General features: G+C 41.2%; 2 protein-coding genes across 19 annotated transcripts in view; one reads left to right on the plus strand and one right to left on the minus strand.

The window, feature by feature from the left end:
- Positions 1–21,669, minus strand: part of GALC (galactosylceramidase) — a 60,968-nt gene extending 39,299 nt beyond the window's left edge. The window contains exons 1-7 of one of the 4 annotated variants that reach the window (XM_047862427.1): positions 21,464–21,669; positions 12,395–12,463; positions 12,083–12,146; positions 9,918–10,031; positions 7,789–7,928; positions 5,652–5,690; positions 2,833–2,963 (exon numbers count right to left, since the gene is read on the minus strand). In XM_047862427.1, coding sequence (XP_047718383.1) covers positions 2,833–2,963; positions 5,652–5,690; positions 7,789–7,928; positions 9,918–10,031; positions 12,083–12,146; positions 12,395–12,463; positions 21,464–21,658 — 752 coding nt within the window. In that variant the 5' untranslated portion in view covers positions 21,659–21,669. Of the gene's footprint in view, positions 1–2,832; positions 2,964–5,651; positions 5,691–7,788; positions 7,929–9,917; positions 10,032–12,082; positions 12,147–12,394; positions 12,464–12,622; positions 12,663–20,957; positions 21,369–21,463 lie in introns of those variants that run through there. The other 3 variants (XM_047862429.1, XM_047862431.1, XM_047862428.1) reach the window with 3 other exon arrangements.
- Positions 21,556–27,272, plus strand: part of GPR65 (G protein-coupled receptor 65) — a 159,090-nt gene continuing 153,373 nt past the window's right edge. For 7 of the 15 annotated variants that reach the window (XM_047862441.1, XM_047862439.1, XM_047862436.1 and 4 more), the window contains exon 1: positions 21,563–22,143. In XM_047862441.1, coding sequence (XP_047718397.1) covers positions 22,095–22,143 — 49 coding nt within the window. In that variant the 5' untranslated portion in view covers positions 21,563–22,094. Of the gene's footprint in view, positions 22,144–27,272 lie in introns of all 15 variants that reach the window. The other 8 variants (XR_007152927.1, XR_007152931.1, XR_007152934.1 and 5 more) reach the window with 4 other exon arrangements.

The raw sequence follows: 27,272 nt of genomic DNA on the forward strand, positions 1-27,272 counted from the left end.
ATTTCAATGTATGAAATGTTTAAATACATCTTACTTTACTTGCCAAAAAAAAAAAGAAAAGAAAAAGCCTAAATCTAACCTTACCATGCCTCTATCAATTTCCAACAGGAAACAGGACAGATGGTCAGGTTAAACCAAACTAAAAGGATGAAACCATTAAATCCAGACTGTGAGAAACTTTACAGGTCATACAATCCAGCTTTTTTTGACAAATGAAAGGGAATAAAAAGGTGGGGTAAGGACCGAAAAATTTGAAGAGACTTAAATATCAACCAATCCCAGTGTATGAATCTAAATTGGATCCAGATTCGATCAAATAGAACTATAAACTAACAAAAACAGTATTTGATAATATCAAAAAACTGTGACATTTTTAGATGTAATAATGGTATTATTGCTTATGGTAAAAAGAAAAAGAATCCTTATCTTCAGAGATACGTCTTCAAACATGTATGGAAGAAATAACATGTGTGTGGAATCTGCTTCAAAATAATGTGGGAAAAGGAAGAGAGGAACTGTAAGTGGAAAGAGCTGGGGTCCCCGAGGAAAAAAAGACAAGAAAATCTTCCTTGACTGTAAGAAAAGTCATCGTGGGCCCCCAGCCATCTTGTGATCTATGCCTGACTGACCAGCACTACTTGCCCAAAGCCTGTTTCTAGCAGAACTTCCTGAGATATGTTGAAATTGCAGAACAATAGATGCCAGTAGATAACAATTTTAAGGGAACAAAAAAAACGTAAGAACAAACAGCCACTATCAGACCAGGAGATAACCTAATCACATCAGGAACCAGGAATCAGTGGTAAATCTCCCAGTGCTGGTTCAAAACCAAAGACTGACCTGACGCACATTCTTGAGCTATCTTTGCAAGATCTAAACCTTTCTGAGCACTCAGATACCCAGAAGTGATGATGCTGAGCTTTGAGGCCTGGACTCTGTCATCTTAAGATGACTTCTGCCCCAATTCCATGCTGAATGCCTCATAGTACAAGTCCCTTCATGAATACGTATGTACCCTTAGCCTAAAATTTCCCCAGTTTTATTGTTCCAGGAGACACTGCTCTGGGAAACACTCCAGGTGTTTTCCTTTACTTTTTCTCCTTTACTTTACAAATAAAACCCTTCCTTTCCCTATTCTTTAGCTTGGTTGTGTCTGTTGGCCCCACAGCCACCAAGAGGTGAACCCAAGTTCAGGTAACAGAATGGACAGGTATGTATGATGGAGAACTGGGCATGGGTCACAGTTATGGAGACTGAGTGATGGGAACACGGATATTCATTATATTATTCTGCCTACTTTGTGTACATTCAAAATTCTTCATTCAAAACAAAAAGACACATGTCAAGCAGTCTTCACACCAAATAAAGAACCAATTTCACACATATGTGTATTCTATTTTTCAAATGTTTATATATGTTGTTATGACAAACAAAATTCAAATTCACTTTAAAAAATACTGCTAGGTCAGGGGGGCGCCTGGGTGGCTCAGTTGGTTGAGTGTCTGACTTCAGCTCAGGTCACGATCTCACAGTTTGTGAGTTCGAGCCCCGCGTCGGGCTCTGTGCTGACGGCTCAGAGCCTGGAGCCTGCTTCGGATTCTACGTCTCCCTGTCTCTCTGCCCTTCCCATGCTCACGCTCTGTCTCTGTCTCTCAATAATAAATAAATGTCAAAAAAAATTTTTTTTTAAAATACTCCTACGTCAGGGATAGGAGGGGGAATTGGAGGGAGGTTGTCAACAGTACAAAATTCCAATTATAAATAAGTACTAGGGATGTAATGTACAGTATGATGACTATAATTAACATTGAGTGTGATACATAGTCGTTAACAAAGTACATCCTAAGAACACTCATCATAAGGAAAAAATTTCTTCCTTTTCACTGAATCTATATGCGATGATGGATGTTAACCAAACCTTTGTAATCATCTCACATGTATGTAAATCAAATCATCAGGCCATACACCTTAAACTTACACAGTAATGTACATCAGTTATTTCTAAATAAGACTGGAAAGAAGCAAATAAATAAGACAGAGAAAAAATTACTGCTGGAACTCAGGAAGGCCAAGACCCAGAGGACTAAATGGTAGAGCTGGACTAAGAGGCAGGGTCAAAGCCACCCTGCTGAGGAAACATGACAAGAGCCATGGTCAGGGTTCATGCCGTACCATTTACATAAATGTTCATTCATGGAAGAACTCCCAACCACAGGAAGTCTGCCATTTGTAATTTCTAAAATTTAAAAACTACCCTGTCCCTTAATCTAAACAAAGCCATGCTTCATTACCCCAAACGTTAACACAATATTTGTAAAGTACCAATACATTTCATTGTCATAGAAAGATCCCAAAGTACAGATGAACCTTGGGCAACATGCTGCCCTCCAACATGTGTATTTGAAAATCTGAGTATAATCTTTGACTCCCCTAAAATTTAACTACTAATAGACTGTTGACCAGAAGACCCAATAACATAGGCCATTAACACATATTTTGTATGTTCTATTTACTGTACACTGTATTCTTACAATAAGCTAGAGAAAAGGAAATGCTATTAAGAAAATAATAAGGAAAAGAAAATACATTCACAGTATCATAAAAATTCCACACATAAGCGGATTGGCTTAGCTCATACCTGTGCTATTCAAGGGTCAACTGTATGTACATTTCAAAGAAAAAGGAATGAAATATCAGTTACACATGCTTAAGTTAATACAAGAAAGCTACCTCTGCAAATGTAATCAGGTGGGAAGGAAAAGCAAAAACAAAGTCAGTATCCCAAGCAAGCAATCAGAAACTGTTAAGTTTTCAAAGCAAAACCGTCCTTACCCTATAACATCAATCACATTCAAGAGCTCAGTGTCGAGCAACATAGAAGCAGAAATGGGTTCCCAGAGATTGTCACTTGCTATGATTTTCACTCGATGGAGACCTTGATAGTTCAGCATCCTTCTTAACACCTTTTGGGAAGATAAACAGAATGCAGAGAGTTCACAACTGTGTTTATAGCTGTTGAATTACAACCACAACAGCTGAAGTATCTTCGAAAATCAGCATCCTGGATGATAGTGTCCATATTATTTCTCAATAGAAATGTGCCTCCTTTGGAAAATAAAAGCACTATCATTAAGATAATTTACTTGGTGGGAATGTAAAAAGAAAAAAAAAAAGGAGGTAAAAATGTTCTAGAGGGATTTTCCCTCTGACTTTAATGGAATCTACAACAGACCCTTAATAGTAAAATAAATAAAACCACCACCATAGCTGCAGATCATTAGTTTAAAAGAAAAAGGAAACCAGATTCTAATGTTCTTAATGCTTCCTTCATATGAAGCGGACACAACTAGAGAGACACATGTATAGTCGCAAGGAAAAAACCATAAGCTGTGAAATGTCAAATCTGGATAGACAAACAATTCCTCACCTTCACTGCTAAGACCCTGCCGTGAAGCTGTGCCAACCGCAGGGTCACCCAGGACACACGCACTAATTTGTCTTCCACCCGGGGCTATTGCGGCTCTCGTCAGCCCTGTGCTCCCAGAAGCCACAGGTTATCACTAACCTTGAGCCTCCATCTTATACTAGCCCCCTGCCCCACCTCCCATAACCCCACAACGCCCCCTCCACCACATTCTCACCACTACACTGATAACGCCTGCAGCCTGGAGTTGACCCTGAGTTACAGGCCTTGGCTGCAAGCCACCCCATCAAACCCCGTGGCTACAGAGTGAAGTGCACCATTGCTCCCAGTGAACACATTGGGCTGTGCAAGGCTCAGAGTCCCCAGCTCATCTACTCCACCTTTCATCCTTGCTCCTCCCCCAAATCCCTTTACTCTCAATCTTCACTTCTTTGCAGTGTCCGCCCCTGCCCTAGCAACAAGGGGAGTTCCTATCCACCCCATATTGAAGATTCCAACTCCAGGTCACCTCCTTTAATAGCGTTTCCTAATCCACCCAAGCAGAATGTCATCTCCTCTCTGCACCTTCTGACAGCCCTGCCTGGGCATTATCCTTCGAGAGAACTTAGGACTGATATTTCAGTTGTCCACGTGGGACTCTATAGTCCCCAAATGTGAGCCCCTCTTGGGCAGCAACAGTATTTTTTCTATCTTTATCTTCCAAGTACATAGGGAAGGCCTGACAAGCCTGGAGTTGAGTCAATGCCTGCTGGGGAATAAATGAAGAAATTTAGTGGATATTACCTGCTCAAAAACATAAGACATTTAGGGGCCCCTAGGTGGCTCAGTCAGGTAAGCATCTGACTTCGGCTCAGGTCATGATCTCGTAGCTCATGAGTTCAAGCCCCACATTGGGCTCTGTGCTGACGGCTCAGAGCCTAGAGCCTGCTTCAGATTCTGTGTCTCCCTCTCTCTCTGCCCCTCTCCCACTCACTCTGTCTCTCTCTTTCAAAAATAAATAAAAACATTTAAAAAAATAAAAACATAAGACACTTAAAGAATTTTTTACCTGAAACAAAATATAACCACAAAACTGTGTTTCTTGGAGGAAACACAAACAAATGGAACTGAAAAGTAAACTAAAGAATATATCCACCTTAAAAGTTAAATTGCCATTAGTTTCCCAGTGACAGAGGGTCATTATTCTCAGCTTTTCCTTTCCTGAAAAATAGCAATCATAGTAGTTACCTTGTATGGAAGGGAGTGAGAATTAAGTGGAGGTAAATATTTAGGAAAAGTGACTCAAAAAATAACATACTTTGCAAATGTTAGTTGCCACCTATTTGTTAATCACAGATAGAAACATATAGAACATTCCAATAGAATAGGCATCCACAGAAAATAATAATGAGACTGCATACTGGAAATTTTGATATTGGATGTGGAACTATATAAAATTTCTGGACATAAAAGGCCCCATTTTCAAGTTCCACTTTCCTTTCCACCTGATGAACTCTTGAACTGGGCCAGAAGTGGCATCAGTCTTACAAGCAATTCCTCCTAATATTTCAACAGAGCAACTGGCGTTCAGATCATATGAGGACAGTAAAATTAACTCATACCTTCTAGGGACAGTTTTGTTTGTAATACCACCAACAAAGTAATCAATGACATAGTCATCAGAAGTGGCTCAACCGGTCAGCACCAAATTAGCAGTTTTCTCTTTTCTCCTCTTTGTCTACATCATGTAACTACCCCTTCCTTCTTTCTCAGAAAAACTCCTTGCTTTCCCCAGAAAAGTGAGCGAGACGCTTTTCTGGCTACTCCAGAATCTGTGCTCCCTGAGATGCAATTACAAGACCCCAAACTAAGGTCTTTGTTCTTTTTCATCTTTGCCTCCTTTGCTCAGTTGAAACAAAAAGAAGCTACATTTCTCTAAGTCCTAAAAGTCTAAAATGATGCTGCTGTTTTTATAATAATCATCATAATTCTACAAATAATAAATTTTAAAATGGGAAAATTCAACACAACTCTTTAGACAATGAAACTTGGGGTTCACAGGGAATTACAGACACTTTAATCAGGAATTTAAACATGACTACATTTTTGCTCAAATTTTATGCCAGAACTAGCAAAACAAGCATCTGTGCTGTAAAAAATACAGCGTTCCTACTTCTAATTTCCATGGTACCGTAAGGGAATTATTTACCAAAAACTTAAAGATAAAAAGATTTAAAGTTGTACAGACCTTGATATAATTGATGTCAAATGACCTCTCATTCCAAATCTGCAAAACAGAAAGTCAAAAAGTCTGAATTGAAAGTGAAGTATCAGAAAGTAGACATGATCACTAAGACACCACTGCTCTCATCATCTTTAACATAATCTAAAAAGCAATTTTTCTGGGATGCCTGAGTGGCTCAGTCGGTTAAGCCTCTGACTTCAGCTCAGGTCATGATCTCGCAGTCCATGAGTTCAAGCCCCACATCGGGCTCTGTGCTGACAGCTCAGAGCCTGGAGCCTGCTTCGGATTCTGTGTCTCCCTCTCTCTCTGCCCCTTCCCTTTGCGCGTGCGTGTGCGTGCGCTCTCTCTCTCTCTCTCTCAAAAATAAACATTAAAAAAAGTTTTAAAAAATTCTTAAAAAGCAATTTTTCGTACTTTATGGAATGTCCTGTTCTTGAATTTATAGACATGTTATAAGACAACATAACTTTTTACAATTAAAATATTTTTTAAAACCTTGAATATTTGGTGGATATTTTTCAAAAAGTCACTTATTCCAGTGATTGCTAAAACTGGAATTTCCATTCAATCATTCAACAAATCCTGACAATGTAATGTGTGCCAGGGACTATATTAGGTACTGGAGACCTAACAGACGTGGGGAGTGTTGTAATAATTCTTACAAGATCCCACCAGCACACCTAAAGCCGAGTATTGTAGTAAGTACATCGTAGAAGTAATTTTTTTAGCACACATAAGATCACAGTGATGTGCTACATCACAAAGGCAAATTATTAATGAGGATAGATAAAAGGAAGATGCACAACTCTCGCTGGTTTAGAATCATGATAAGGTTTTAGAATTGAAAGAGAACATCCAAGACCTTCGTTTTGCATCTGAGAAAACTATTAATAACAGAGATGGCCTAGAGTCTAGGCACTATAACTCATTTTACTCTAGTGATACAGGAAAGTATTTTTTATCAAAGAATCTCCTCACTATAGCACATAAGTCTAAAAGAGATGTGAATTACCCATTCTTTATCAGAAACATTTTCCAAGTGTGACTTTACCATAATAAAGCGCTACTTAGATCCAAATCTACAATTAGTTTCACTACAAATTAAAAAATACCCTGACATTTAAGAATGTTCTCAAATACAAACTAATTTCCAATTATAGTTTGAAGAAAGATAACAAAAAACAAAGTATATCGTTGCTTCTGGCTCCCTCCAACCCTGGGCTTATCCCCATGTCCTTTGTGATATCACAATTTCTCTACCCAGTTTCTCTCTCTCTCCCTAAACTCCTTAAGGGCTTATTAATCTTGGTATCCCTAGAATACAAAGTGACAGTGTCTACAACACAGTAGGAGCTCAATAATTGCTTGCTGACCGCTGAACACTTTTAAAATCAATTTTGACATATGGCATATTAATATGCAAACATATATGGAGACCACTACATGTACGTGTGGGGCTCTGAGAGGTACAGTGCCTCCAGCCTGCCAACAGACCAGCTGGAAATACATCATATTTTACATTTTTTTAAATCATTATAAGGTGTTAAATAACAGTTTAAGACAGGGTAGGCAGATTTCAGCCAGCCTGCCAAATCCAGCCCACCATTTGTATTTTTTACAACCCAAAAGTCAAAAATGGTTTTTACAATTTTAAAGGGCTATATAATTACCTACATAATATCCTTAACACTGCCTTTGACCCACTAAACCTAAAATATTTAGTCTCTGACCCACTAAGAAAAAGTTTGCCACCGTCTGGTTTAGAACAGCAGGAGATTCAGAGAGCAAAATGAGATTAATCATTAACCAGATAGTAAATGTGGTATTCTTGAACAACTAGAGAAAGGAGGGAAAGCTTTCAAGGAGAACTGGAGCTGGAGTAGTAACAAAATCAAAATTAAAGAAAGAAAAAGTTCAGAGAAGGTATACACTCAGTACAGTTTTCAAAAGGGGCTAGAATTTGGATGGGAAAAGAGGAGGAATAAAAGGTCACATACTTAATTTGTTATCAGATGCCAAAGGAACAAATTGGGTCTCATGACCACAAAATGGTTAGTAACAAAATGCCACAGAATCAAATTGCTCTAAGAAATTACAAATAAAGTCCAAAAGTTAATCAAGGTTTAAATACATTACCAACCCCAATATAATCAATGTCCAAATCATGATAATGCTTGGCGCCCACAATCCAGGTCATGACGTAGTAGGCAGTCAGCTGAAGATTTACATAAGGCCAGTTGAAACCTTTCCCCAGCCATCCAGGGAATGACCATGGCAACCCTGTAGGAAGGAAAAGGTAAAGGTGGGGTGGGTATTACAGTGCTGGCAACCATCCAAAACAAGGCAAAAGAAACCAAAAAGAACACAGGGTAAACAATAGAGATCTTATTAGAGGAAAGATTATATATCTTGCCAATAGAGATCTTATTAGAGGAAAGATTATATATCTTGCGTGTATTCTCAAAATCCCTTCCAGTTTATGAACTCAGGAACTCCTTCCTGAGCCCTAGAGTCTGGTTCCATAATTCCAAATGCTCTTTCAAGAAAAAAAATAAGAACATACTCTCTTGAAGATACTTACCCATGGAAAGAAATGTAACATACAATTTAACTCAACATGCCCACTGCCTGCTATAGGGATATTTAATATACAATTTCTTCCCTCTGAAGTCAAATCAAAGAGTTCTTCTGAAAGGCTTATGCCTAAATATTCCTACACATTAAATATAATACCAATTCCTCTTTCACTAGTACATCTTCTTAAAACTTAAGTCTCCTTAAAATACTAACTAGTCAGATAATCAAACTCAACAAAACTAGTTTGTCATCATTATCAATATAAATGTCAATGTCTCAACAGGAAAATACCCCTTTGTGGTATGATATAAATCAAATAGCCCACATTCTTCCAACACCCTAATTATTATTTTTAAGGAAGAAAATGAGAACAGTAGACGAGCACTAATTACAATTCTACATCTTAATTTTGTTACTAACATATCAAAATAAGCTCAACCGTTAAGTTCCTCAATTGTTTACATATATACATATAAAAACAATCGAGTTCACCACAGAAAAAATTCAAAACTAAAAGAACAAAATGCTTATTTTTCTAAACTCAGGAGGAATGAATGCCTAAGTGTGTATCCCATAAAAAATGTGACATTAAAATACTGGAACATTTTTAAACAATGAAATGCCAAATACATTCTATGGGCCCACCATGTGTAAGTCTTTGTTAGAACATGGTTCAGCATGCCAGATTTTCTACATTTAAATGAGAACTGACCATGAAAGCAGCCCAATGGGGGAGTACGTGCTGAAGTCAATGATGCTTTTTTTTTTTTTTTTTTACTGCTCACAACATTTCTGGAATCTCTTACAAAAGACCATTTAGAAAGAACACACTGACTCCTCATTTTTTTTTAATTTAGAAAAACACGTGCTTGTCCTTTGATTGTTGAAAATGACTTGAAATCAAGCCTATAAAATGAATCTTCATTGATCTCACTCACAAGGCTGAATGGGTAAGCCTGTTTCAAAAAATCAAATTCATTTCAAACTATGCAAGGATGTCATCACTGTGTATCCTGCAATATTTTACGGGTCTGTGCACTGCTACACGAAACCTGTAAAGTGAATGTAGTAGTACCAGTTGAGAAATCATCCAGCGATGCTGCCTCTAGAGCTTAAGCTCCGAAAGGGCAGAAGGTAGCGGCTGGATTGTTGGGTATCCCCAATGCCTAGAACAGTGCCCGCCACACTGTGGAGGTTCAAAACATACACTTTATGTGTACATCTTCTAGAAATGGCACCTACTACCACATGTAATGCATAATTTCGCAAAGAGCTGGGATGTACTATAACGCCTACTGACAATTTTCTAAATAGTACCCCCCTTTTACAAATTTTGATGAGAAATTTTGTTGAGGAAATTAGTTTAGCATCACAAGAATGGAATTAGGTTCTATATCTGAATTTGGCACTTACTAACTATCTGACCTAAGTCAGTGGCATAACCTCTCTAAGCCCCTACTGCTTCTGTAAAATGGGAAGAGTAATGCCTTACTCCAGAGGTATTGCATATAAAGAGCAGACATAAAATATAAAGGCAAAGAAAGGATCAAGCCTGGCACAGGCTTTGCGGCTGGTAGGATAAGGGTAGTATTAACATTGTTAGTACTTCAGTATTAAGAGTAACTCCATATGAATAATTCAGAATTTGAAAGTTAGACAGACTGCAAAAGCATTACAAACTTCACTTCTTACCCATGAGTATAATATTAGGGTTCCGCTTCTTAGCTTCCTTCATTAACCACCACTCATATCCTCGGAAATAATTCTCATCTAATGCATAGTGCATGTGGGAGGGTTCAGTACCATCTGCGTGGGAGAGAGCAAAAGAGAAAGGAAACCACCCTTTAATGGTGTTTCCTAGGGCCACTCTCCCCTGTACACACACACATTTCAGAGAAGGTGTATTCTGGTTCCAATCCTGATATGGGCAAATAAGAATAATCTTAGATAACTTGACAATGCATGATCAAGTGTATTATTTCACCTTTTTTCATTATTCTAAGTATCGTAAAGGTCTTGAAAAATAAAACCACAGCTTTCTATTATAAGCAGGGTTAAAAGAAGGAGAAGGGTTATCAACTCATGTAACTGAAGAGTCCTAGGACTATGTTTTCCTGGGCTTTTGGTCTGGTCTGTCTGGAGTTTTCAAGTCCCCATGATGTCCAACTTTGAGTTCAGATCACCTCAGCTTTTAACTTCTCCATCCTAAATGTAAATCTTGAGCTCCTTAGCCCCATTCTCACCACCCAGGCCTTAAGCCTATAATGTGCCTTGTTATACCAAGACAACAGAGCTTTGAGGAAAAAAAAAAAAAAAAAAAAGGAATGAGTATACATCTACACAACCCCTCTGTAAGAAAATTCTATCCTAACCTCCATAGTGTGTCAAGGTAGATAACTGATATCCTGGTATCTGTCCTCATATGTCACCACATTTCACAAACATCTGCCCTTGTTAGGAAGGGTCTCACGAGGAGTGGGGCCTTACCTCTTAAAGGCAAACATCAGAATTCACAAGAACTACCTGAAGAATTTCACTTCAGCAAATGAAGATGGCCAGTCATTATCAATTCTGCATCAAAGGGTGGACAATAAAATGCATGTCCTCTTACAATAACTTGGGGAAAGTTTTCCTTATAGAGGTTTCTTTCATTTGTGATTTGCATTTTTTCTTTCAATATTAATTAAATACTAATGCCACCACAGAGACATATCTCTTTAACAAAAGTTACTCCCGAGTCACCAACAGGAACACATGTACAGAGACAATACTGTAAGGTTCACTACAATGGAATCTGGCCTGTAAATAATAAGCTGCATCATCTGTGGGAGAATTTTCTTCTTTCTGTACATTAAATGACTACATGTTCTACATAAAGTCAATCAAAATGGTGACAGTGAAGACTGAAAATTTAGTGGCTAAAAATAATTTTGTTTTTAAAAGAGAAAAAGCTGGGGCGCCTGGGTGGCTCAGTCGGCTGAGCGTCCGACTTTGGCTCAGGTCAGGATCTTACGGTTCGTGAGTTCAAGCCCCGCTTCGGGCTCTGGGCTGACAGCTCAGAGCCTGGAGCCGGCTTCAGATTCTGTGTCTCCTTCTCTCTCTGCCCCTCCCCTGCTCACGCTCTGTCTCTCCCTCTCTCTCAAAAATAAATAAACATATTTAAAAAAATAAAAAAATAAAAGAGAAAAAAGCTGCATCTCTGAAATACTGATGACATATTTTTGCCACCAATTTATTTAAAGCTAATAACATTTTACATGCTTTCTATGGTAAAAGCTTTCTTTTTTTTAATTTCTCAATAAAAACTCCTGTCTCTATGCTCTGCCTTGTGAAAATAGCCTTTTTAAAAACTGTGGTTTTTGGGGCGCCTGGGTGGCGCAGTCGGTTAAGCGTCCGACTTCAGCCAGGTCACGATCTCACGATCTCACGGTCCGTGAGTTCGAGCCCCGCGTCAGGCTCTGGGCTGATGGCTCGGAGCCTGGAGCCTGTTTCCGATTCTGTGTCTCCCTCTCTCTCTGCCCCTCCCCCGTTCATGCTCTGTCTCTCTCTGTCCCAAAAATAAATAAACGTTGAAAAAAAAAAAAAAAAATTAAAAAAAAAAAAACAAAACTGTGGTTTTGTTTACTACCAATTAATTCAACTAAATAAGCCATCTAAAGTCCAAATGCCATTTTATGGGAAAAGTATTTTGATATAATATTTTTTTTAAGTAGAGTAAAAGAGGAACAATAAGAATCTACTAAGCAATGATCAACATCAAAAATGTTGATATCGTTTACATTCTGATTCACAGTCCCTAAGGTTAGGTAGAGATTAAAGTGCTGAAGGAAAATAAACCCATTCCCCAAATCTCCTACCTGTAGTCTGCCCATCACCACCTATCTCCACTTTTAGAATATGCAAAGAGGCACCGAAGTTTGGCTGGGGAAAGAAGGAGGAGTGTTAACATTGTGATTCACCGCATGAAGGGCAAAACATGACAGTGACTAATTACTGCCTTTGGTTTGACAGATGAGAAGGCCAACTTCAAATCAACAGCCACTTAATCCAAAAGTAATTTTCCATTTTTTTTAAAAGCTAGAAATGTGAAGGTGACCAATTCTACCGCTGAAATTCACCATAGCTTCAAACATATCACAGGTGCCATTAAATAATTATTTTTTCATTACCTTAAAGAGATAATCCAATATTTGAGAACGATAGGGCTCCGGGTAATTTACTAGAAGTCGGGAGGTTGCCTAAAAAAAAAAAAAAAAAATTCAAAAGTGTGAATAAAACAAATCCAATCATGAATAGGTTTTCATAGTGCCAACCTGCACCACCTGGCATGCCCGTATTTAGCCAGCTCGTGGGCAAAGTTGAGCTGAGGAAAGTCATTTCCCAGGTTACTTGTTTACCTGCCTTTATTTTGCCCATCACTAGGCGAATAAGGCTGTTGTTTGTCCAACAGCTAAAACACAGGTTCGAAGCCACGGCATGTTTCTCTTCTGTTGAGATGCAGGTTTGCTGGAAGGTAAGTTAATTCTATGATGAACCTCGTGATTACAAATTTGTCATGAGGAACTTAACTCAGAGAGTGATTATTAGAAGAAATGAAACTTAGAAACTTAGGTTCTCTATCATTTATTTATTTGTTTGTTTGTTTATTTATTTGCTTGAGAGAGAGAAAGAGAATGAGACAGTACATGCAAGCAGGACAGAGGGGCAGAGTCGGGGGGTGGGGAGGGAGAATCTTAAGCAGGCTGCAGCCCCAGCATGGAGCCCAATGCAAGTCTTGATCCCACAGCCCTGGGATCATGGAAAGGATGAATAACAAGTAATCCTTTCCCTTCAACACCTTGCAGGAAATTAAGCAGCAATGCTGAAAGGAACCAATACTCTCCCATCTTTACCGGAGATTTGTAAGTGGCGTGCCTATTAAGAATGATCACACACACACAAAAAAAAGAACGATCACACAATGATCCCCAGGCCAAGGTATACTAAGGAAACCTCACACAAGACTGGTATCAGAATATATGGAAAGATAGAGGTGGAGGATGCAGGGATGAACACGAGCACATCTAACCCATGGGCGATGACTGCTTCAACAAAGAACTCACAAAACCAGTAGTGGACCAATAATGTATCTTTTGGGGAGCAATATACATAAGGGGAATAAAAGAAATAAGTTTTAATATGAAATAGTGGATGTCCCTAGGCTTAGAAGCCAGACAGGCTCTAGGTTCAAACCACTGACACCAAGGGCAAGATACTTTTATACTCAATGTTCTGTTTTCCTACTCTCATGTGTGTTACCACTGACATTCTAGTGGGTCTTTTAATCTATCTCCCTCACACCCACAATCTCCCCAGCCCCTGCCACTGAGACGCAGACCCATGGAGCTACCCTCTATTCACTTCAAGTTCAACACATCCCCAACCAAACATAGCACTTTTTCCTTAGTCTGTTCCTTCTCCTGCATTTGTTATCTTAGTAAAGAACCATAAACTCAGGGCTACCTTTCACCAACTTCCCATCCATCTTCAGTCACCAAGACCTCCTTAATACTCTCCAATCCAACCCCTGACTTCAACCCTATTTCCTTCATCCAGGCTGTCCTCAATCATTACAACAGCCTAAAGGTTCTCCGGGCCTCCTGTCTGCCTCCCTGTATTCTAGCTTCCACACTACTTGCCAGAATAATCTTCCCAAAATGCAAATCTAACCACGAAAATACACTGTTTAAACCTGTCCAGACCTCCCCTCCACCAAGAGCTTTCAAGATCAAGTTCAAATTCTCAGTTTTATACCCAGATCCTTTAATTATTTGGATCGTAACTCTGGACACCTTACCCAGCACCACTCTCATGCCTACAATCTAGATAGATCAAACCACTTCTCTTTCTTCTGTCTGGGATGCATTCCACACCCTCATTCGGCCAATTCCATTCATCCTCCTCAGGGAATGCCCCTCTCCACCCCTCCCCACTGATTTGATGTAGGTGTGTCTCTGGCTTCAGGTCTACATCTCTACCTTAACTCTCCTAACCCCAGCCCCCTACTCACTGCCATACTTCTTTGTCTCCCCTCTGAGTTCCTGGAGGTAAGGGACTATGTCTTACTCAAGCTCATATCCCCATTTATTCTCTTGTTCGGCAAACATTTATTTAGCATCTTTTATGGTACTGTTTGTTGCAGTGGCATAGGCCACAGAATATGGGAGGCTCTGAGTCAGAGGGAGCCTGCACCCTGACTGCATCACTTAGAAGCTATGTGACCAAGGGCAAACTGTTGTAAAGTGGGATTTTTTACTCTTTAGAACTGCTTCAACTATTCTAAGGCTAAAACAAGGTGTATGTAAAGGACACAGCACAGCAGCTGGCACACAGTAAGCTCTCAATAAATGACCAGCATTATATAAGTTGTTTTTAAAAATACAGTCACTGTTCTCACCATTCTTACAGAATGGCAGAGACTCAAATACTAAAGTAGGTACTTTTTAAGTGAATGAACACAATCTATGCACGATAACCTATCCTTGATCAGAGGTAAACAATGTTTCCCACCCTGAATCATGTCATTAGAACGGTGTGTTTTGGGGGGCGCCTGAGTGGCTCAGTAGGTGAAGCATGCAACTTCAGCTCAGGTCATGATCTCTCAGTCCATGAGTTCAAGCCCTGCACTGGGTTCTGTGCTGACAGCTCCGAGCCTGGAGCCTGCTTCAGATTCTGTGTCTCCCTCTCTCTGTCCCTCCCCCATTGACACTATTTCTCTCTCAAAAATAAATAAACATTTAAGAAAATTTTAAAAAACCCCTGTTTGGAGGTTATTTTGCCCTCTATGCACTTCTATCCTTAACACAGGGAGCGCCAACTTTAAACAAACACACCACATCATTATGCTATTGTAAGCCTGTGTCATTCTCAACACAAAGGTGTTGTAAGTGAATAAGAGAGATGGGTCAATGGCAATAGTCAGTTCAGAGTAGTATAGCCAAATGATGAAATGCACCATCAAAGAGTAACAAATTACCAAATTACCAACCACAGACCCTGAAAAAGCCCTGGAGCTGCTTACAAGCAGCCCAGGAAGAAGTCTTAGCACATAGCTGACCCGGGCCAAGTTCTCAATTTATTGAGACATTTTATACCCAAATAAGTTTTTTATGTAAAGATAACTTCCTCCTTTCTAATTGATCAAACAAGATGATACTGACGCAACAACCACATGCCAGATGCCATCCCAAACACTTTATATCTATCTTCACAATGCTCCCACCAGGTATCACAGTCTCCCCAGAAAAGAAACTGAGACCCTGAGAGATTAAGTAGCCTGCCCATGGCTGTACAGTGAATGGCAGGTCCCAGAACAGACCCCTGACAATTTGCTCTTAAACCCACTTTTTTTTAAAAATATTTATTTATTTTTGAGACACAGAGGGTGCAAGCAGGGAATGGGCAGTGAGAAAGGGAGAGAGAGAATACAAAGCAGGCTCAGGGCTGTCAGGGCAGAGCCCAACATGGGACTCAAACTCACGAACAGTGAGATCATGACCTGAGCCAAAGTCAGACACTTAACTGACTGAGCCACCCAGGTACCCCTTAAACCCACGCCCTTAACTACTGCCCCATACTGCCTTCCCTATCAGATCTGAATATTAAATGAGAACATTCCAAACACTACTGCCACAAACTGTTCTATGTACCAGGGACTCCATACAGAAGTCTAAAGTGGGGTGCAAATATCGTGTTACAACCATTTTCATCGGTCAATATTTATTAAGCATCTAAGATGAGCACCTCACTACACAAAGGGACACTACTGAATGGATGACAGTATCCTACTCTGAGTTACGAAACAATTCTCATTTTACTAATTTTAAACGGAGTTAATAAAATAACCAAAGGTCTCCATTTTTCAGCAAGTTTAAACACTGGATTTAATGCCACAAGTAAAGATACTAAGACAGATGGGCCCCATTTAATGAAATATTGGCTATTTTAGGTTTAGACCCCAAAAGTAAAAAGAAGGATGGTTGTAATAAGGAACACACACGTTGGCCCATTAGTCCAGTTTACCCTGAAACACGCCAGCACCTTAGAGTAAGGTGGTAACATGAGAAAACAAAAGCATAAAAATCAGGAAGAGTAAGTTGGGTTAGGGAAAAGGTTTGTCCCCCCACCCCACCCCAACCGGCAAAGCAGGTCAGATCTGTGATCAACTATAGACCAGGTTATCCATTCTAGTGTAAGCCCCAATAGTGTGCTTTTTCTTTTTATAATGCAAATGTCTGACTCCAGCTTTGATTGCCAAGGCATCTACTTTTCAACAATTATGTTTTATGGCTATGTGTACTTAAAAATAGTTACTCTAATCTTTTTGGTATCTTGAAACCTTAGAGTTTTGCAAGTTCAATGATGGAAATTCATTAACTACATAGATCATTGCCAAATATAAAATATTGAAACATTTATTATTGAACACAGATTTATCTACTTTTGGTTTCTCATAACAGAGAAGCTAAAGATATTTGGATTTGTTAGTATACAGGTCCTGTGCTATAATGAAAAACTGCTACTTTAAAAAAAAAAGGTATATGCCTCTAGAAATTATGAAATGTATTAATTTGCCAGTATAGAGTATATTGGGTAGTAAAGTTCACAATTCCTTACTTGCTAGTTTTCAGTAAAAATTAAAGTTTCTAAGAATTAAGAATTCTACCTAATATATGTAGCTAAAAGTACAAGAAATAAGGGAAACATTTCTAGGCAAGGAAAGTAGCATGTATTTTAGCTAAGAAAAGATATGAAGTGTGGAGATGCATTTTTGTTAAGGCAAATGGAAGTAATTTTGTCCTAACATACACAAACTAAATGGATACAGAAAGCACAGGAAAGAGAATAAGAGAGGAAGAAAGAATTTTACCTTGTGTAGCAAGCTAGCTAAAAATGAAATAAATTACAAAGATTTTTTAAAATAAGTTTTAATGAATAGTGTACTTCTGAAAACTACAGCTTAATTTTCTTTCATCTACTAAAAGGACAGTTTTCTTGTGGGCACCTGAGTGGCTCAGTCTGTTAAGCATTCAATTTCAGCTCAGGTCATGATCTCACAGTCCAGGAGTTCGAGCCCCATGTCCGGCTCTGTGCTGACAGCTCAGAACCTGGAGTCTGCTTTAGATTCTGTGTCTCCCTCTCTTTCTGCCCCTCCCCTGCTCACACTGTCTCTCTCAAAATTAAATAAACATTAAAAAAATAAATAAAAGTGCTGTTTTCTTGGACTACTGGTCTGTTCTTAATAAAACTATGCAAGGTTTTTACCTTTTAAGTAATCTGCCTAGGAAATAAAGATTCTGTATTTTATCAAAATAATTTCCTGTGCTTCATTTTGTCTTTATCACCCCTTTGATCACTTAAGAAAATGAGTCTTCTCTATTAAAAGAACTTCTTTTTTTATATACAAGTATGTAACTTTCATATTTGCCTATAGTCTTTTGTAATTTTGGTTAAAGTTGATAAAATGGATAACTAAGTAACATTTCACCACAATCTATGATCCTATGTAATCAAGTATATTACTTTTTTTCAAATGCTTATTTATTTTGAGAAAGTGGGGAGGGGCAGAGAGAGAGGGAGAGGGAGAATCCCAAGCAGGCTCCACACTGTCCACAAAGCCTGATGCGGGGCTCAATATACCAAATCATGAGATTGTGACCTGAGCTGAAATTAAGAGTCAGATGCTCCATGAACTGAGCCACCTAGGTGCCCCTGTAATCAAGTGTTTCAAAACCTTTTGATATTTCTGACAAACTTCCCAGAATCAAATTCTAAATGAAGTCTTTTTAACCTTGAACTAACTTTGGGATTTTCCAGGGGATCCTGGAACAATCTTAAAAGATTTGTTCTTTCTCCTTATAAAAAGGGATTGTTAAACTAATTAGGCTTATTTATGTTAAACTACATGAAAAGCACTGTCAAATAAATAATGGAAAACCTTCTTTAGGTTAAATTTGTATGAATATGTGTGACTGATGTTAGTGTTCCAGAAATCATATGAAATTCCTAGAGGCTTACTATATGCTGGTCTGTTATCACTTATAATTCTAGTTATTATCTTAGAATGTTATATCACAGGAATAACCAAAGTTCCTTGTCAACTACACTGTAATGAAGTCACATCAGGTGTTTTACATGGCTATTTTAAAGTCTTTAAATGTTCCTGTCAGCCTTACCAGGTAAGGAAGGCCACTTCTTGACCTTTAATTGTACCCTGAGGCCAAAGCCTCAGGATATTTCAGGCACCCTGAAAAGAGAGGAATTGGCCCAAATCTATAGGTATTATAAGTGAAGTCTGAAGGCTAGTCCTTGGCTTGGCTACCCAGACTTAAGGGACTTTTAATAGCCCAATCTGAGATTCCCGGGCGGGGATGCAGCATATTTGGAAGAGCCTATTTGATAAACCTACTTACATAAGATGGCCAAAGATGTTTAAATATTTCACAATTATTACTCAAATCTTTGAATGCATTTCTAGAGCCCCAGGATCACTGACCTGGTTTCAGGGGAGGACCCATTAAGCTTGGGACAATGGCTACAGACTGGATTTCAGACTACTGTCTGTATAATTATTATAGGAGTGCTACTATAATCCTACTTAGATGTGTACTTTCTGGGTTACATCGTGCCCTACCCCCGACTTTTAACATCTCAGCTATCCTGGGTTACCACTGACTCCGATGCCTTAGCATCAAGATGGATTGTAGTGTATACCTTGACAGTTTTTTCTTTTTTGGAATGCAAGTGCCTAAGGGCATCCTCCTCAAAGACGGCAATTTCAAATAAACACATTGTGGGCCACACATCTAGATAAAGAGCCAGGCTGTGGGGGCGTGGTGGGGGCAGCCTTCTTTGTTTTAAAGATCTTGGTTGAGGGGCTCGGGCTGAAGCTCAGGTGGTTGGAATCCGACTTCTGCTCAGGACATGATCTCATGGCTCCTGAGTTCAAGTCCCACGTCGGGCTCTTTGCTGACAGCTCAGAGTCTGGAGCCCGCTTCAGATTCTGTCTCTCTCTCTCTCTCTCTCTCTCTCTCTCTCTCTCTCTGACCCTTCCCCACTCACACTGTCTCTGTCTCTCTCTCTCAATAATAAATAAACATTAAAGATCTTGGTTGACTTCAGTAACTGACCATTTAGGCTGCTTGTTCTTTCTCTTCCTGTACTTTAAATTCCCCCTCTTAAGTTTTAAATTCACCAATGAGTGAGCTGCAATAAAAGCAGGACCCCAGGTGTTTTTTCTCTCTCTCTCCCCCTCCCCACAATCTTTTTTTTTTCTTAAGCTTATTTATTTCTGAGAGAGAGCATGCAAGAGAGAGAGCATACGCATGCACACATGAGAGGGAAGGGCAGAGAGAAAATCCCAAGAGGCTCCAGGCTGTCAACACAGGGCCCAACTAGGGGCTCAATCTCATGGTTCATGAGCCAAAACCAAGAGTTGGAAGCTCAATTGACTGAGCCACACAGGGGTCCCTCCCCACAATCTTGCTGTGTGGCCCAGGTGTGCCACGTGCTTGCCAGGATCTGTCAATAGCACCCCCCCCCTTTTTTTCAAAGTTTCCTGATGATTATTGCCGAGGACATCTTACAACCAAAGTAACAGCCATAAGGGCGAGTCCAGTCACAACACTGATTATCAGGAAGCTGAGATCAGTACAAAACATCCATTCAGCAAGCAAGCAATCAAGCTAGTTCTGAATTGCATCTGAATATACAAGCTCTGTCTGACTCAACCCAACAAACAACCCATTCAAGAGTTAGGCCTTAACATTATCAAATAAAATTAGCTCTAGCTGTGATTTGGGGTACAGTGGAAGGGGATAAAACAAAGACAGGAAAAAGGTTACAAAGGGCATGGGACAGAAATTTTTAGAGCCAAGAACAATCATGCTACTAAAGCAAGCTCCCAGGCCAAGAGGCCACCTGTCAGCAGGACCAGGGAACTCAGACAATTACCAGCTATGCCCACACAATTTTACACAAAGCTGGAATGGCCCCGTCTCCCTTCACGTAAGTCTTACACAATGCCCAGGTAACATGAACCCATCCCAGTTGTCACAGCCAAGAAAGGATTAAGACATGACTATTAAACACAGCTGATATTCTGGATGGGATCCTGGAACAGAAAACGGGCATTAGGAAACAACTAAGTAAATATAAAATATGAAAGTATGGATTTTCATGTTATCACTACTGGTGGTAACAAATGTACTTTACCCATGTGGGATGCTGATAACAGAACATGGCTGCAGCGTATTTCAGAAATCTGTACTGTTTTAGAAACTTTTCTGCAAGCCTAAAGCTATTCTAAAGTCAAATTTACTTAAAAGCAAAAAGTCTTTCAATACTTAGTATGAGAATCAACTGGTATATTCATTGAAATGCAGATTCTCAGGTCCCAACCCAGAACTACAGAATGGGGAGTACATTTTAACAACCATAACAGGTGATTCTTACACACCCTAAAGGTGGGAAGCCACCCTGGCTGTTGGCCCAATGCTTCCCCCTCCCTGCACACAAAAATAGCCACTAATGAGACACACAGGCACCGACTTTTCCAGCGGGCAACTCACCCCACCTTGGGCCTTGACCACTGCCAATAAACAATGCCCCCAACAGTAAACAATCCTAGACTACCATTTGATACTAGCATAGTCTAGCATTATAAACAAAACAAGTCTCAGACTGGCCTCTTACCTTCCTAAAGAGGCCTTGAGGCACCTGTCTTGCCTCCCAACACAAACATACTGTGCACTGGCCCCTGTGAAGTTAGCCAACTGCCCGCTGCACTAGTGGTCCAGGGCGTCCGACTCCCCAACCCGCATTGAAGCATCCTTTTGGAAAGAGAGATGCTCCCCGGATCCTTGGCCATTTCTGGAGCGACCCTCAGGAATGCCCTCTCCACCGCAAAGGGAGCCCAGGCTTGTACGAGGGTGATGGTGCGAGCCCCAGCCTTGTCACTATCGACACCTGTCACTCGGTGGATCTACGGATCCTCGTCTATTAAAACTGTCTCTACATAGAGGTTCATCTAAAACGAGCAGGCGCCGGTTCCAACCCCGCACGCGCCCGGACCTCTGGCCGACGGGCGGCCGCCGGCAGCCGGGCCGCGACGGGAGTGCGTCGAAACGCCAGGCTGCGCCGCGGGGGCTTATGGGGCGCCCCCCTGGCGACGCCGGCGCATCCCATCGCCCGCCGCTCACCCCGCCGCCGCTGACCGCGCCGATGCCATCGAACTCCCGGCCCAGCCCGTCGGAGTCGTCCAGCACGTACGCGCCGCCGGGCACCAGCAGCGCGCACAGCAACAGGGGCACCGCGGCGCGGCCCGCCGAACCCGCGGCGGCCGTCATGGCTTTCCCTCGGCGTTGCCGGGAAGCCTGGGGTAGGCGCTCAGCCATTGTGTGGGTCACATGACTCCGGCGCCTCGGGAGGCGGGTCCTGTCGTCGCCATGATGGAGAAGGGCAGGAGACTGCTGACGCCGGCACCGCCATCTTGAGTGCGGGCCACACGTCGGGGACGATTGCTGTGAGCTAGCTGACCCAGAGTGTCGTCTGCTCAGGCCCTGTGGAGTGTGGCCTTCATGTGTACTCACTTCCCTGCGCCTCTTCCGGCCTCATCTGCTGGGGCACGTTGGCTCACGGGAGATGGATGTCCAAAGCCAGCCGAGAGAACTGGACCTTCCTTAACATCTCGGGGCACATCCACCACATGCCAATCTATGGCAAAACAAGAGAGAAGACGCAGCTTGCAGCCCCCACTACGTCCTAGTTCAGGTGTCTGTCTCCTTGGTCGAATCACTTAGCTTTCTGAGCCTGAGTTTCGTTTTGCGTAAGATGAAACAAGAGCAGCCGCCGGGGGACATGGGATTAAACGAAATACAAGGTAATAGGCGCTCAGTAAATCCGAGCTGAATGCGTTGCACACTTGGCTAACGTAAGCTGACAGGGTTCTCCATTCTGGTAATCATTACATATATTTGGCGTTTAGCTTCATCAAGTATCTTACGTAGCCCGTTGACATGGTTCCAGGCAGATAACCCAAAATCGATAGGGAAGTTGTGAATTGTCCTGGGATTCTGCCACATGCAGCGTCAGTGTGAGATTTCTGATTTTCTTGGTATCTGAGCAAACTGAAGAGACTGAGTGGCTGCAGAGAAAGCATTTCTGATCCCAAATCTGCCTTTTGCATACCCATGGAATCGGTTTTCGGTATCTACACAAGCCCTGGAGACCCCAAAATGGCAAAGAGAAGATCCAAAGACTATAGGACATGTGAGCCTTCATCTTCAAGGTCCTATTTGGAATCAGATTGTTTTTCCCCTTAACTACAAACTTAAGTTCCATGATCACAATTATACTAGGAGGAAAAATCCCCCATCTGTGCCATCCCAAAAATGCAGTTGTCAGGCCATTCTGCCATCCGTCCTTTCTCAGTGCATGATAGCAATGCTTGCTGTTTCTCTTAAATTACTGTAGATCTATTTTGGTTTACTAAGGACGGTCCCAGCTTATTTCTATTGTTCTAACAAATGTTAATAATGCCCCTTTCACCCTCAAGGTGATCTGGCTTGGGGCGCCCCGGAGGGGGGGGGGGAAGGAGGGGGAGGGGGGGAGCTCAGTGGTTCAAGGGTTTGACTCTTGATTTCACATCAGGTCATGATCTCTCTGTTCCTGAGATCCAGGGGGGAGGGGGGGGAGGGGGGGAGGGGGGAGCTCAGTGGTTCAAGGGTTTGACTCTTGATTTCACATCAGGTCATGATCTCTCTGTTCCTGAGATCCAGGGGGGAGGGGGGGGAGGGGGGGAGGGGGGGGAGCTCAGTGGTTCAAGGGTTTGACTCTTGATTTCACATCAGGTCATGATCTCTCTGTTCCTGAGATCCAGCCCGGCACTGACAGTGCAGAGCCTCTTAGGGATTCTCTCTATCCCTCCCTGTTCCTCCCCCACCTCTCTCACTCTCGCTCCCTCTCTCTCAAAATAGATAAACTTAAAAAAGTATTCTGGCTTGGATGATAAATTATATGGTCCTGTATACATGGGCCACTTTTTTCTTTTTCTATTTCTTCTTTTCCCAATACAGCACATGCCTGAACTGTACCTTCTCTATCCATTCTGTGATATAAGACGATAACTACCCAGGTTCCATAGATTTACCTTCCCAGAACTCACTCTGATCCACCCCATCTAACACAGTAGTTTTTTTTTAATTTTTTTTTTTAACGTTTATTTATTATTGAAAGAGACAGAGTGTGAGCAGGGGAGGGGCAGAGAGAGAGGGAGACACAGAATCAGAAGCAGACTCCAGGCTCCAAGCTGTCAGCACAGAGCCGAACGCGGGGCTCGAACTCACAAACCGTGAGATCATGACCTGAGCCAAAGTCGGACGCTCAACCAACTTAGCCACCCAGGCACCCCCTAACACAGTAGTTTAAGCCAGAATCTGAAAACCAGTGGATGCAAGCCACGGTAGAGCACACCACAAATATTTGTATACTTTGTGATATCTGTAGAAGAGGGAACACAGAATATTTAACAGAAAACATGTTCTCATCCCTAGGACATATCACTAGTTCCTATTAGTCCATATACCAAAGTAATTTTACCTTACCACAGAAAATATCTCCAGTTTCAAATTTCTAATGTATATTCAGGACACCATTCGAAAAGAAAGTTTCTAATAAAAAAGCAACTAAATCTGAGCCAAGGAAGAGAGATTCTTGGGCTTCAGGACACAGCAGTCAGATGTGCTCAAGAGGTAAGATAAAGGGAAATAGCACTTTTCAGACAAGCGTTCATGTGTTCAGCTCCCCCTGTTCCTGTGGTTTTTGCGGTGTGAGATAAACAAGAGGAGAAGTGTTGTTCTCAGTTCTCAAATTTCAAGTGAGTTTTGAAAGTGAAGACTTTTTCTCCTAAAGGAGCAGTGTTTTTGAGTATCACAGCTATACTTGAGTCACAGCAAAATCTCTTTCTTTGAAAGTGACAAATGTGATCAAAATCAGACGGTCTCTTGAGAAAGATGAGAGATTTTACCTTTCAGTGAAAGGTTATTGATAAAGTCTGATAGCAGTCTGTTGTCTCGCCTTGGAAAATGGCTCTACTTTTAGAAATCTGAATTCAGCCATCATATTGAAGGACAGAGGCCAAGTCTTTTCCCTCTCTGTACTTCCTGAATTCAGTGTCCATACCTCAGAAGGTACTCAAAATATATTAGTTGAATTGAACTTAAAAAAAAAAAAATCACTGGGGGCGCCCAGATGACTCAGTTGGTGAAGCGGCTAACTTCGGCTCAGGTCATTATCTCATGGTTCCTGGATTCCAGCTCCACATTGGCCTCTGTGCTGACAGCTCAGAGCCTGGAGCCTGCTTTGGATTCTGTGTTTCCCTCTGTCTCTGCCCCTCCCCTGCTTGCATCTATTTCTCTTTAAAAAGTAAATAAACATTTAAAAACAAAAACCACTGTGAAAATGGTACCTCAAATCACTGGGGTAAGGATGGAACTTTTTAAAACATATGGAGGGGCCATATGGCTCAGTCAGTTAAGCATCCGACCCTTGATTTGGGCTCAGGTCATGATCTCATGGTTGGCGGGATGGAGCCCCCTGTTGGACTGTGTGCTGACAGCATGGAACCTGCTTGGGATTCTCTCTCCCTCTTTCTCTGCCCCTCCTGGCTCACAAGCTCTCTCAAATAAACCTAAAAAATATATATACATGTATGTGTGTATATATATATATATACATATATATATGTACACATACACAAAATATATATACATATGTATACACACATATACGTATTATACATATATTAACGTATATAACATATATGTGTATATGTATGGAGACGCCTGGATAACTATTTGGAAAACGATCAAATTTGAGATCTGTGCTTCATATCACACATAAACTACAAATGGATAAAGCTCTAAATGTAAAATGTGAAACTTAACAAGTTCTAATGCAAAGCATGGGTAAATTCCTGTAGAACTTGGAGGTCTAAGTATCACTTAATATCTCAATACCAAAAAAATTAAAATTTGGTTTAAAAAAATCACTGAATAATCATATAAGGGGATAAGGAAAAAGGATTATTTACAAAAGAAAGTAGAAACATCCCTTAATGTAGAATCTCCTGGGCTTGAAAGAGTATGAAGTATATTCTCTTCATGAACTATCCTGTAGCATCTGCTGTTTATCTGATTTTTTCCACTTTGACATATGTTGCTTGATCGCATTTCATAATATCATCCTGATCAGTGTAAAAAATGTATAGGAATTCTCTTAATTCGGGACTGTATGTGAAGACAATAACAATAGTTCATAGGACAGAATCGACATAATGGAATAAATTATATATTGCTTACTAAACATTTTCTTAAGGATAACTCATAAAAACTGCCATAGCAAAGAGCTATACTGTGGCATAGTGGTTAGAATCAGCCCTGGAGTCCCAGCCTGCATAGTGTCAAATCTCTAATACCACCTACCAGCTGTGTGATTTTCGCCAACTTACTTTCCATCTTTGGACTTCAGTTTACCCATCTATAAATAGAGATGATGATAGTAATTAGTTGGTATGAAGGCTAGCTGAGTTAATATTCATACAGCACTTAGAAGTGACCACCATAGGGGCACCTAAGGTGTCTCAGTCAGTTAAGCCTCCGACTCCAGCTCAGGGCATGATCTCACAGTTCATGAGTTCAAGCCCCACTTCAGGCTCTGTGCTGACAGCTCAGAGCCTGGAGCCTGCTTCGGATTCTGTGTCTCCCTCTCTGTCTGCCCCTCCTTGTTCATCCTCTGTCTCTCTCTCTCTCTCAAAACTAAACATTTAAAGTGACCAGCATATACTACATGCTACAGAAGTGTTTATCATATAAATGATATAAACGGCATACAGATTTAAGTACAGTATAACTTTTAACTTGACTGCTCTCCACAAAACTAAGACAATTCTGGAGGAAAAGATTATTCATGTCTTTGTACTACTCTGAATTTTTTTTTCCTATTTTTGTTATCGACAGTCATTCAAGCCCATACCCCATATGGCTGATTCCCCAGTGTGCGAGTCTTGGTGGGAGGCAGATTCCCCTCCTTCAGGAGGGAAGGAGCCAGATCCTCCCTCTTCCTGCCCCCAGCAGCAAGAGCCCTGCAGTGTCCCTCAGCCAGTGCCTTGAGCCTGTGACTTTGATCATGTAAGGGTAGCTAGACAGATGTATGAACAGCCAAGCACCCCAGACCATGTCAGAGTCCAGTGGAGGCAGCGGCACAGAGGCTCATCAGAGGAGCCCCGAGTGCCCCGAACAGCACGATCAAAAGTGCCGTCCTAACATACGGCTCAGGCACGGTGACCTGAGCGGTCTTTCTGGTCCTCTGGCTCTGGCCCATTTTCACAAGCCTGGTTGGGCAGCCTCAGCAAGCAACTCTGTGTTGCATCCTGAAGGCTTTCTAAGTCCTTCTTTTTGTGCTCAAGTTAGCCACAGGTGGTGCTGTAGCCCACAGCAAAGAACAGTGACTAACACTCCAGGTTACAATCAAGAGCAGAGGCAGTTATCCAAGAGTTCTCAGCCTCTGTGTCTGCATTTCCCCCGCTTTAAAATGCGCATCTCAACTTCACCACCCCTGGTTCTTCCACTGGTCGTTGTTACCGTGTGGATCTGCTCAAATAAGAGAACTCCAGGAAGTTTTGCTGTCCTCCGATGTTTCCACTGGTGATATGGCTGTTCTTTGGATCGTCAGTACCATTTTCTGCACTGCCACCAGGGGAAGAATTGTAGAATCCACCTGATCCCAAATCCTAAGCACGAAGAAAATAACAGTGCCAGAGGTTCCCACCACTCAAAAGATTTTTTAAAACATTTAGTGCTATGCTGTCCAACAAATATAAGGCAAAGCACATATGTAATTTGAAATTTTCTAGTAGCCACATTTAAAAAAAAATTGGGGGCACTGGGTGGCTCAGTCAGTCAAGCATCTGACTCTTGGTTTCAGCTCGGGTCATGATCTCACAGTTGTGGG

The sequence above is a fragment of the Prionailurus viverrinus genome, chromosome B3 (assembly GCF_022837055.1).
Source record: "Prionailurus viverrinus isolate Anna chromosome B3, UM_Priviv_1.0, whole genome shotgun sequence".
Taxonomy (NCBI): domain Eukaryota; kingdom Metazoa; phylum Chordata; class Mammalia; order Carnivora; family Felidae; genus Prionailurus; species Prionailurus viverrinus.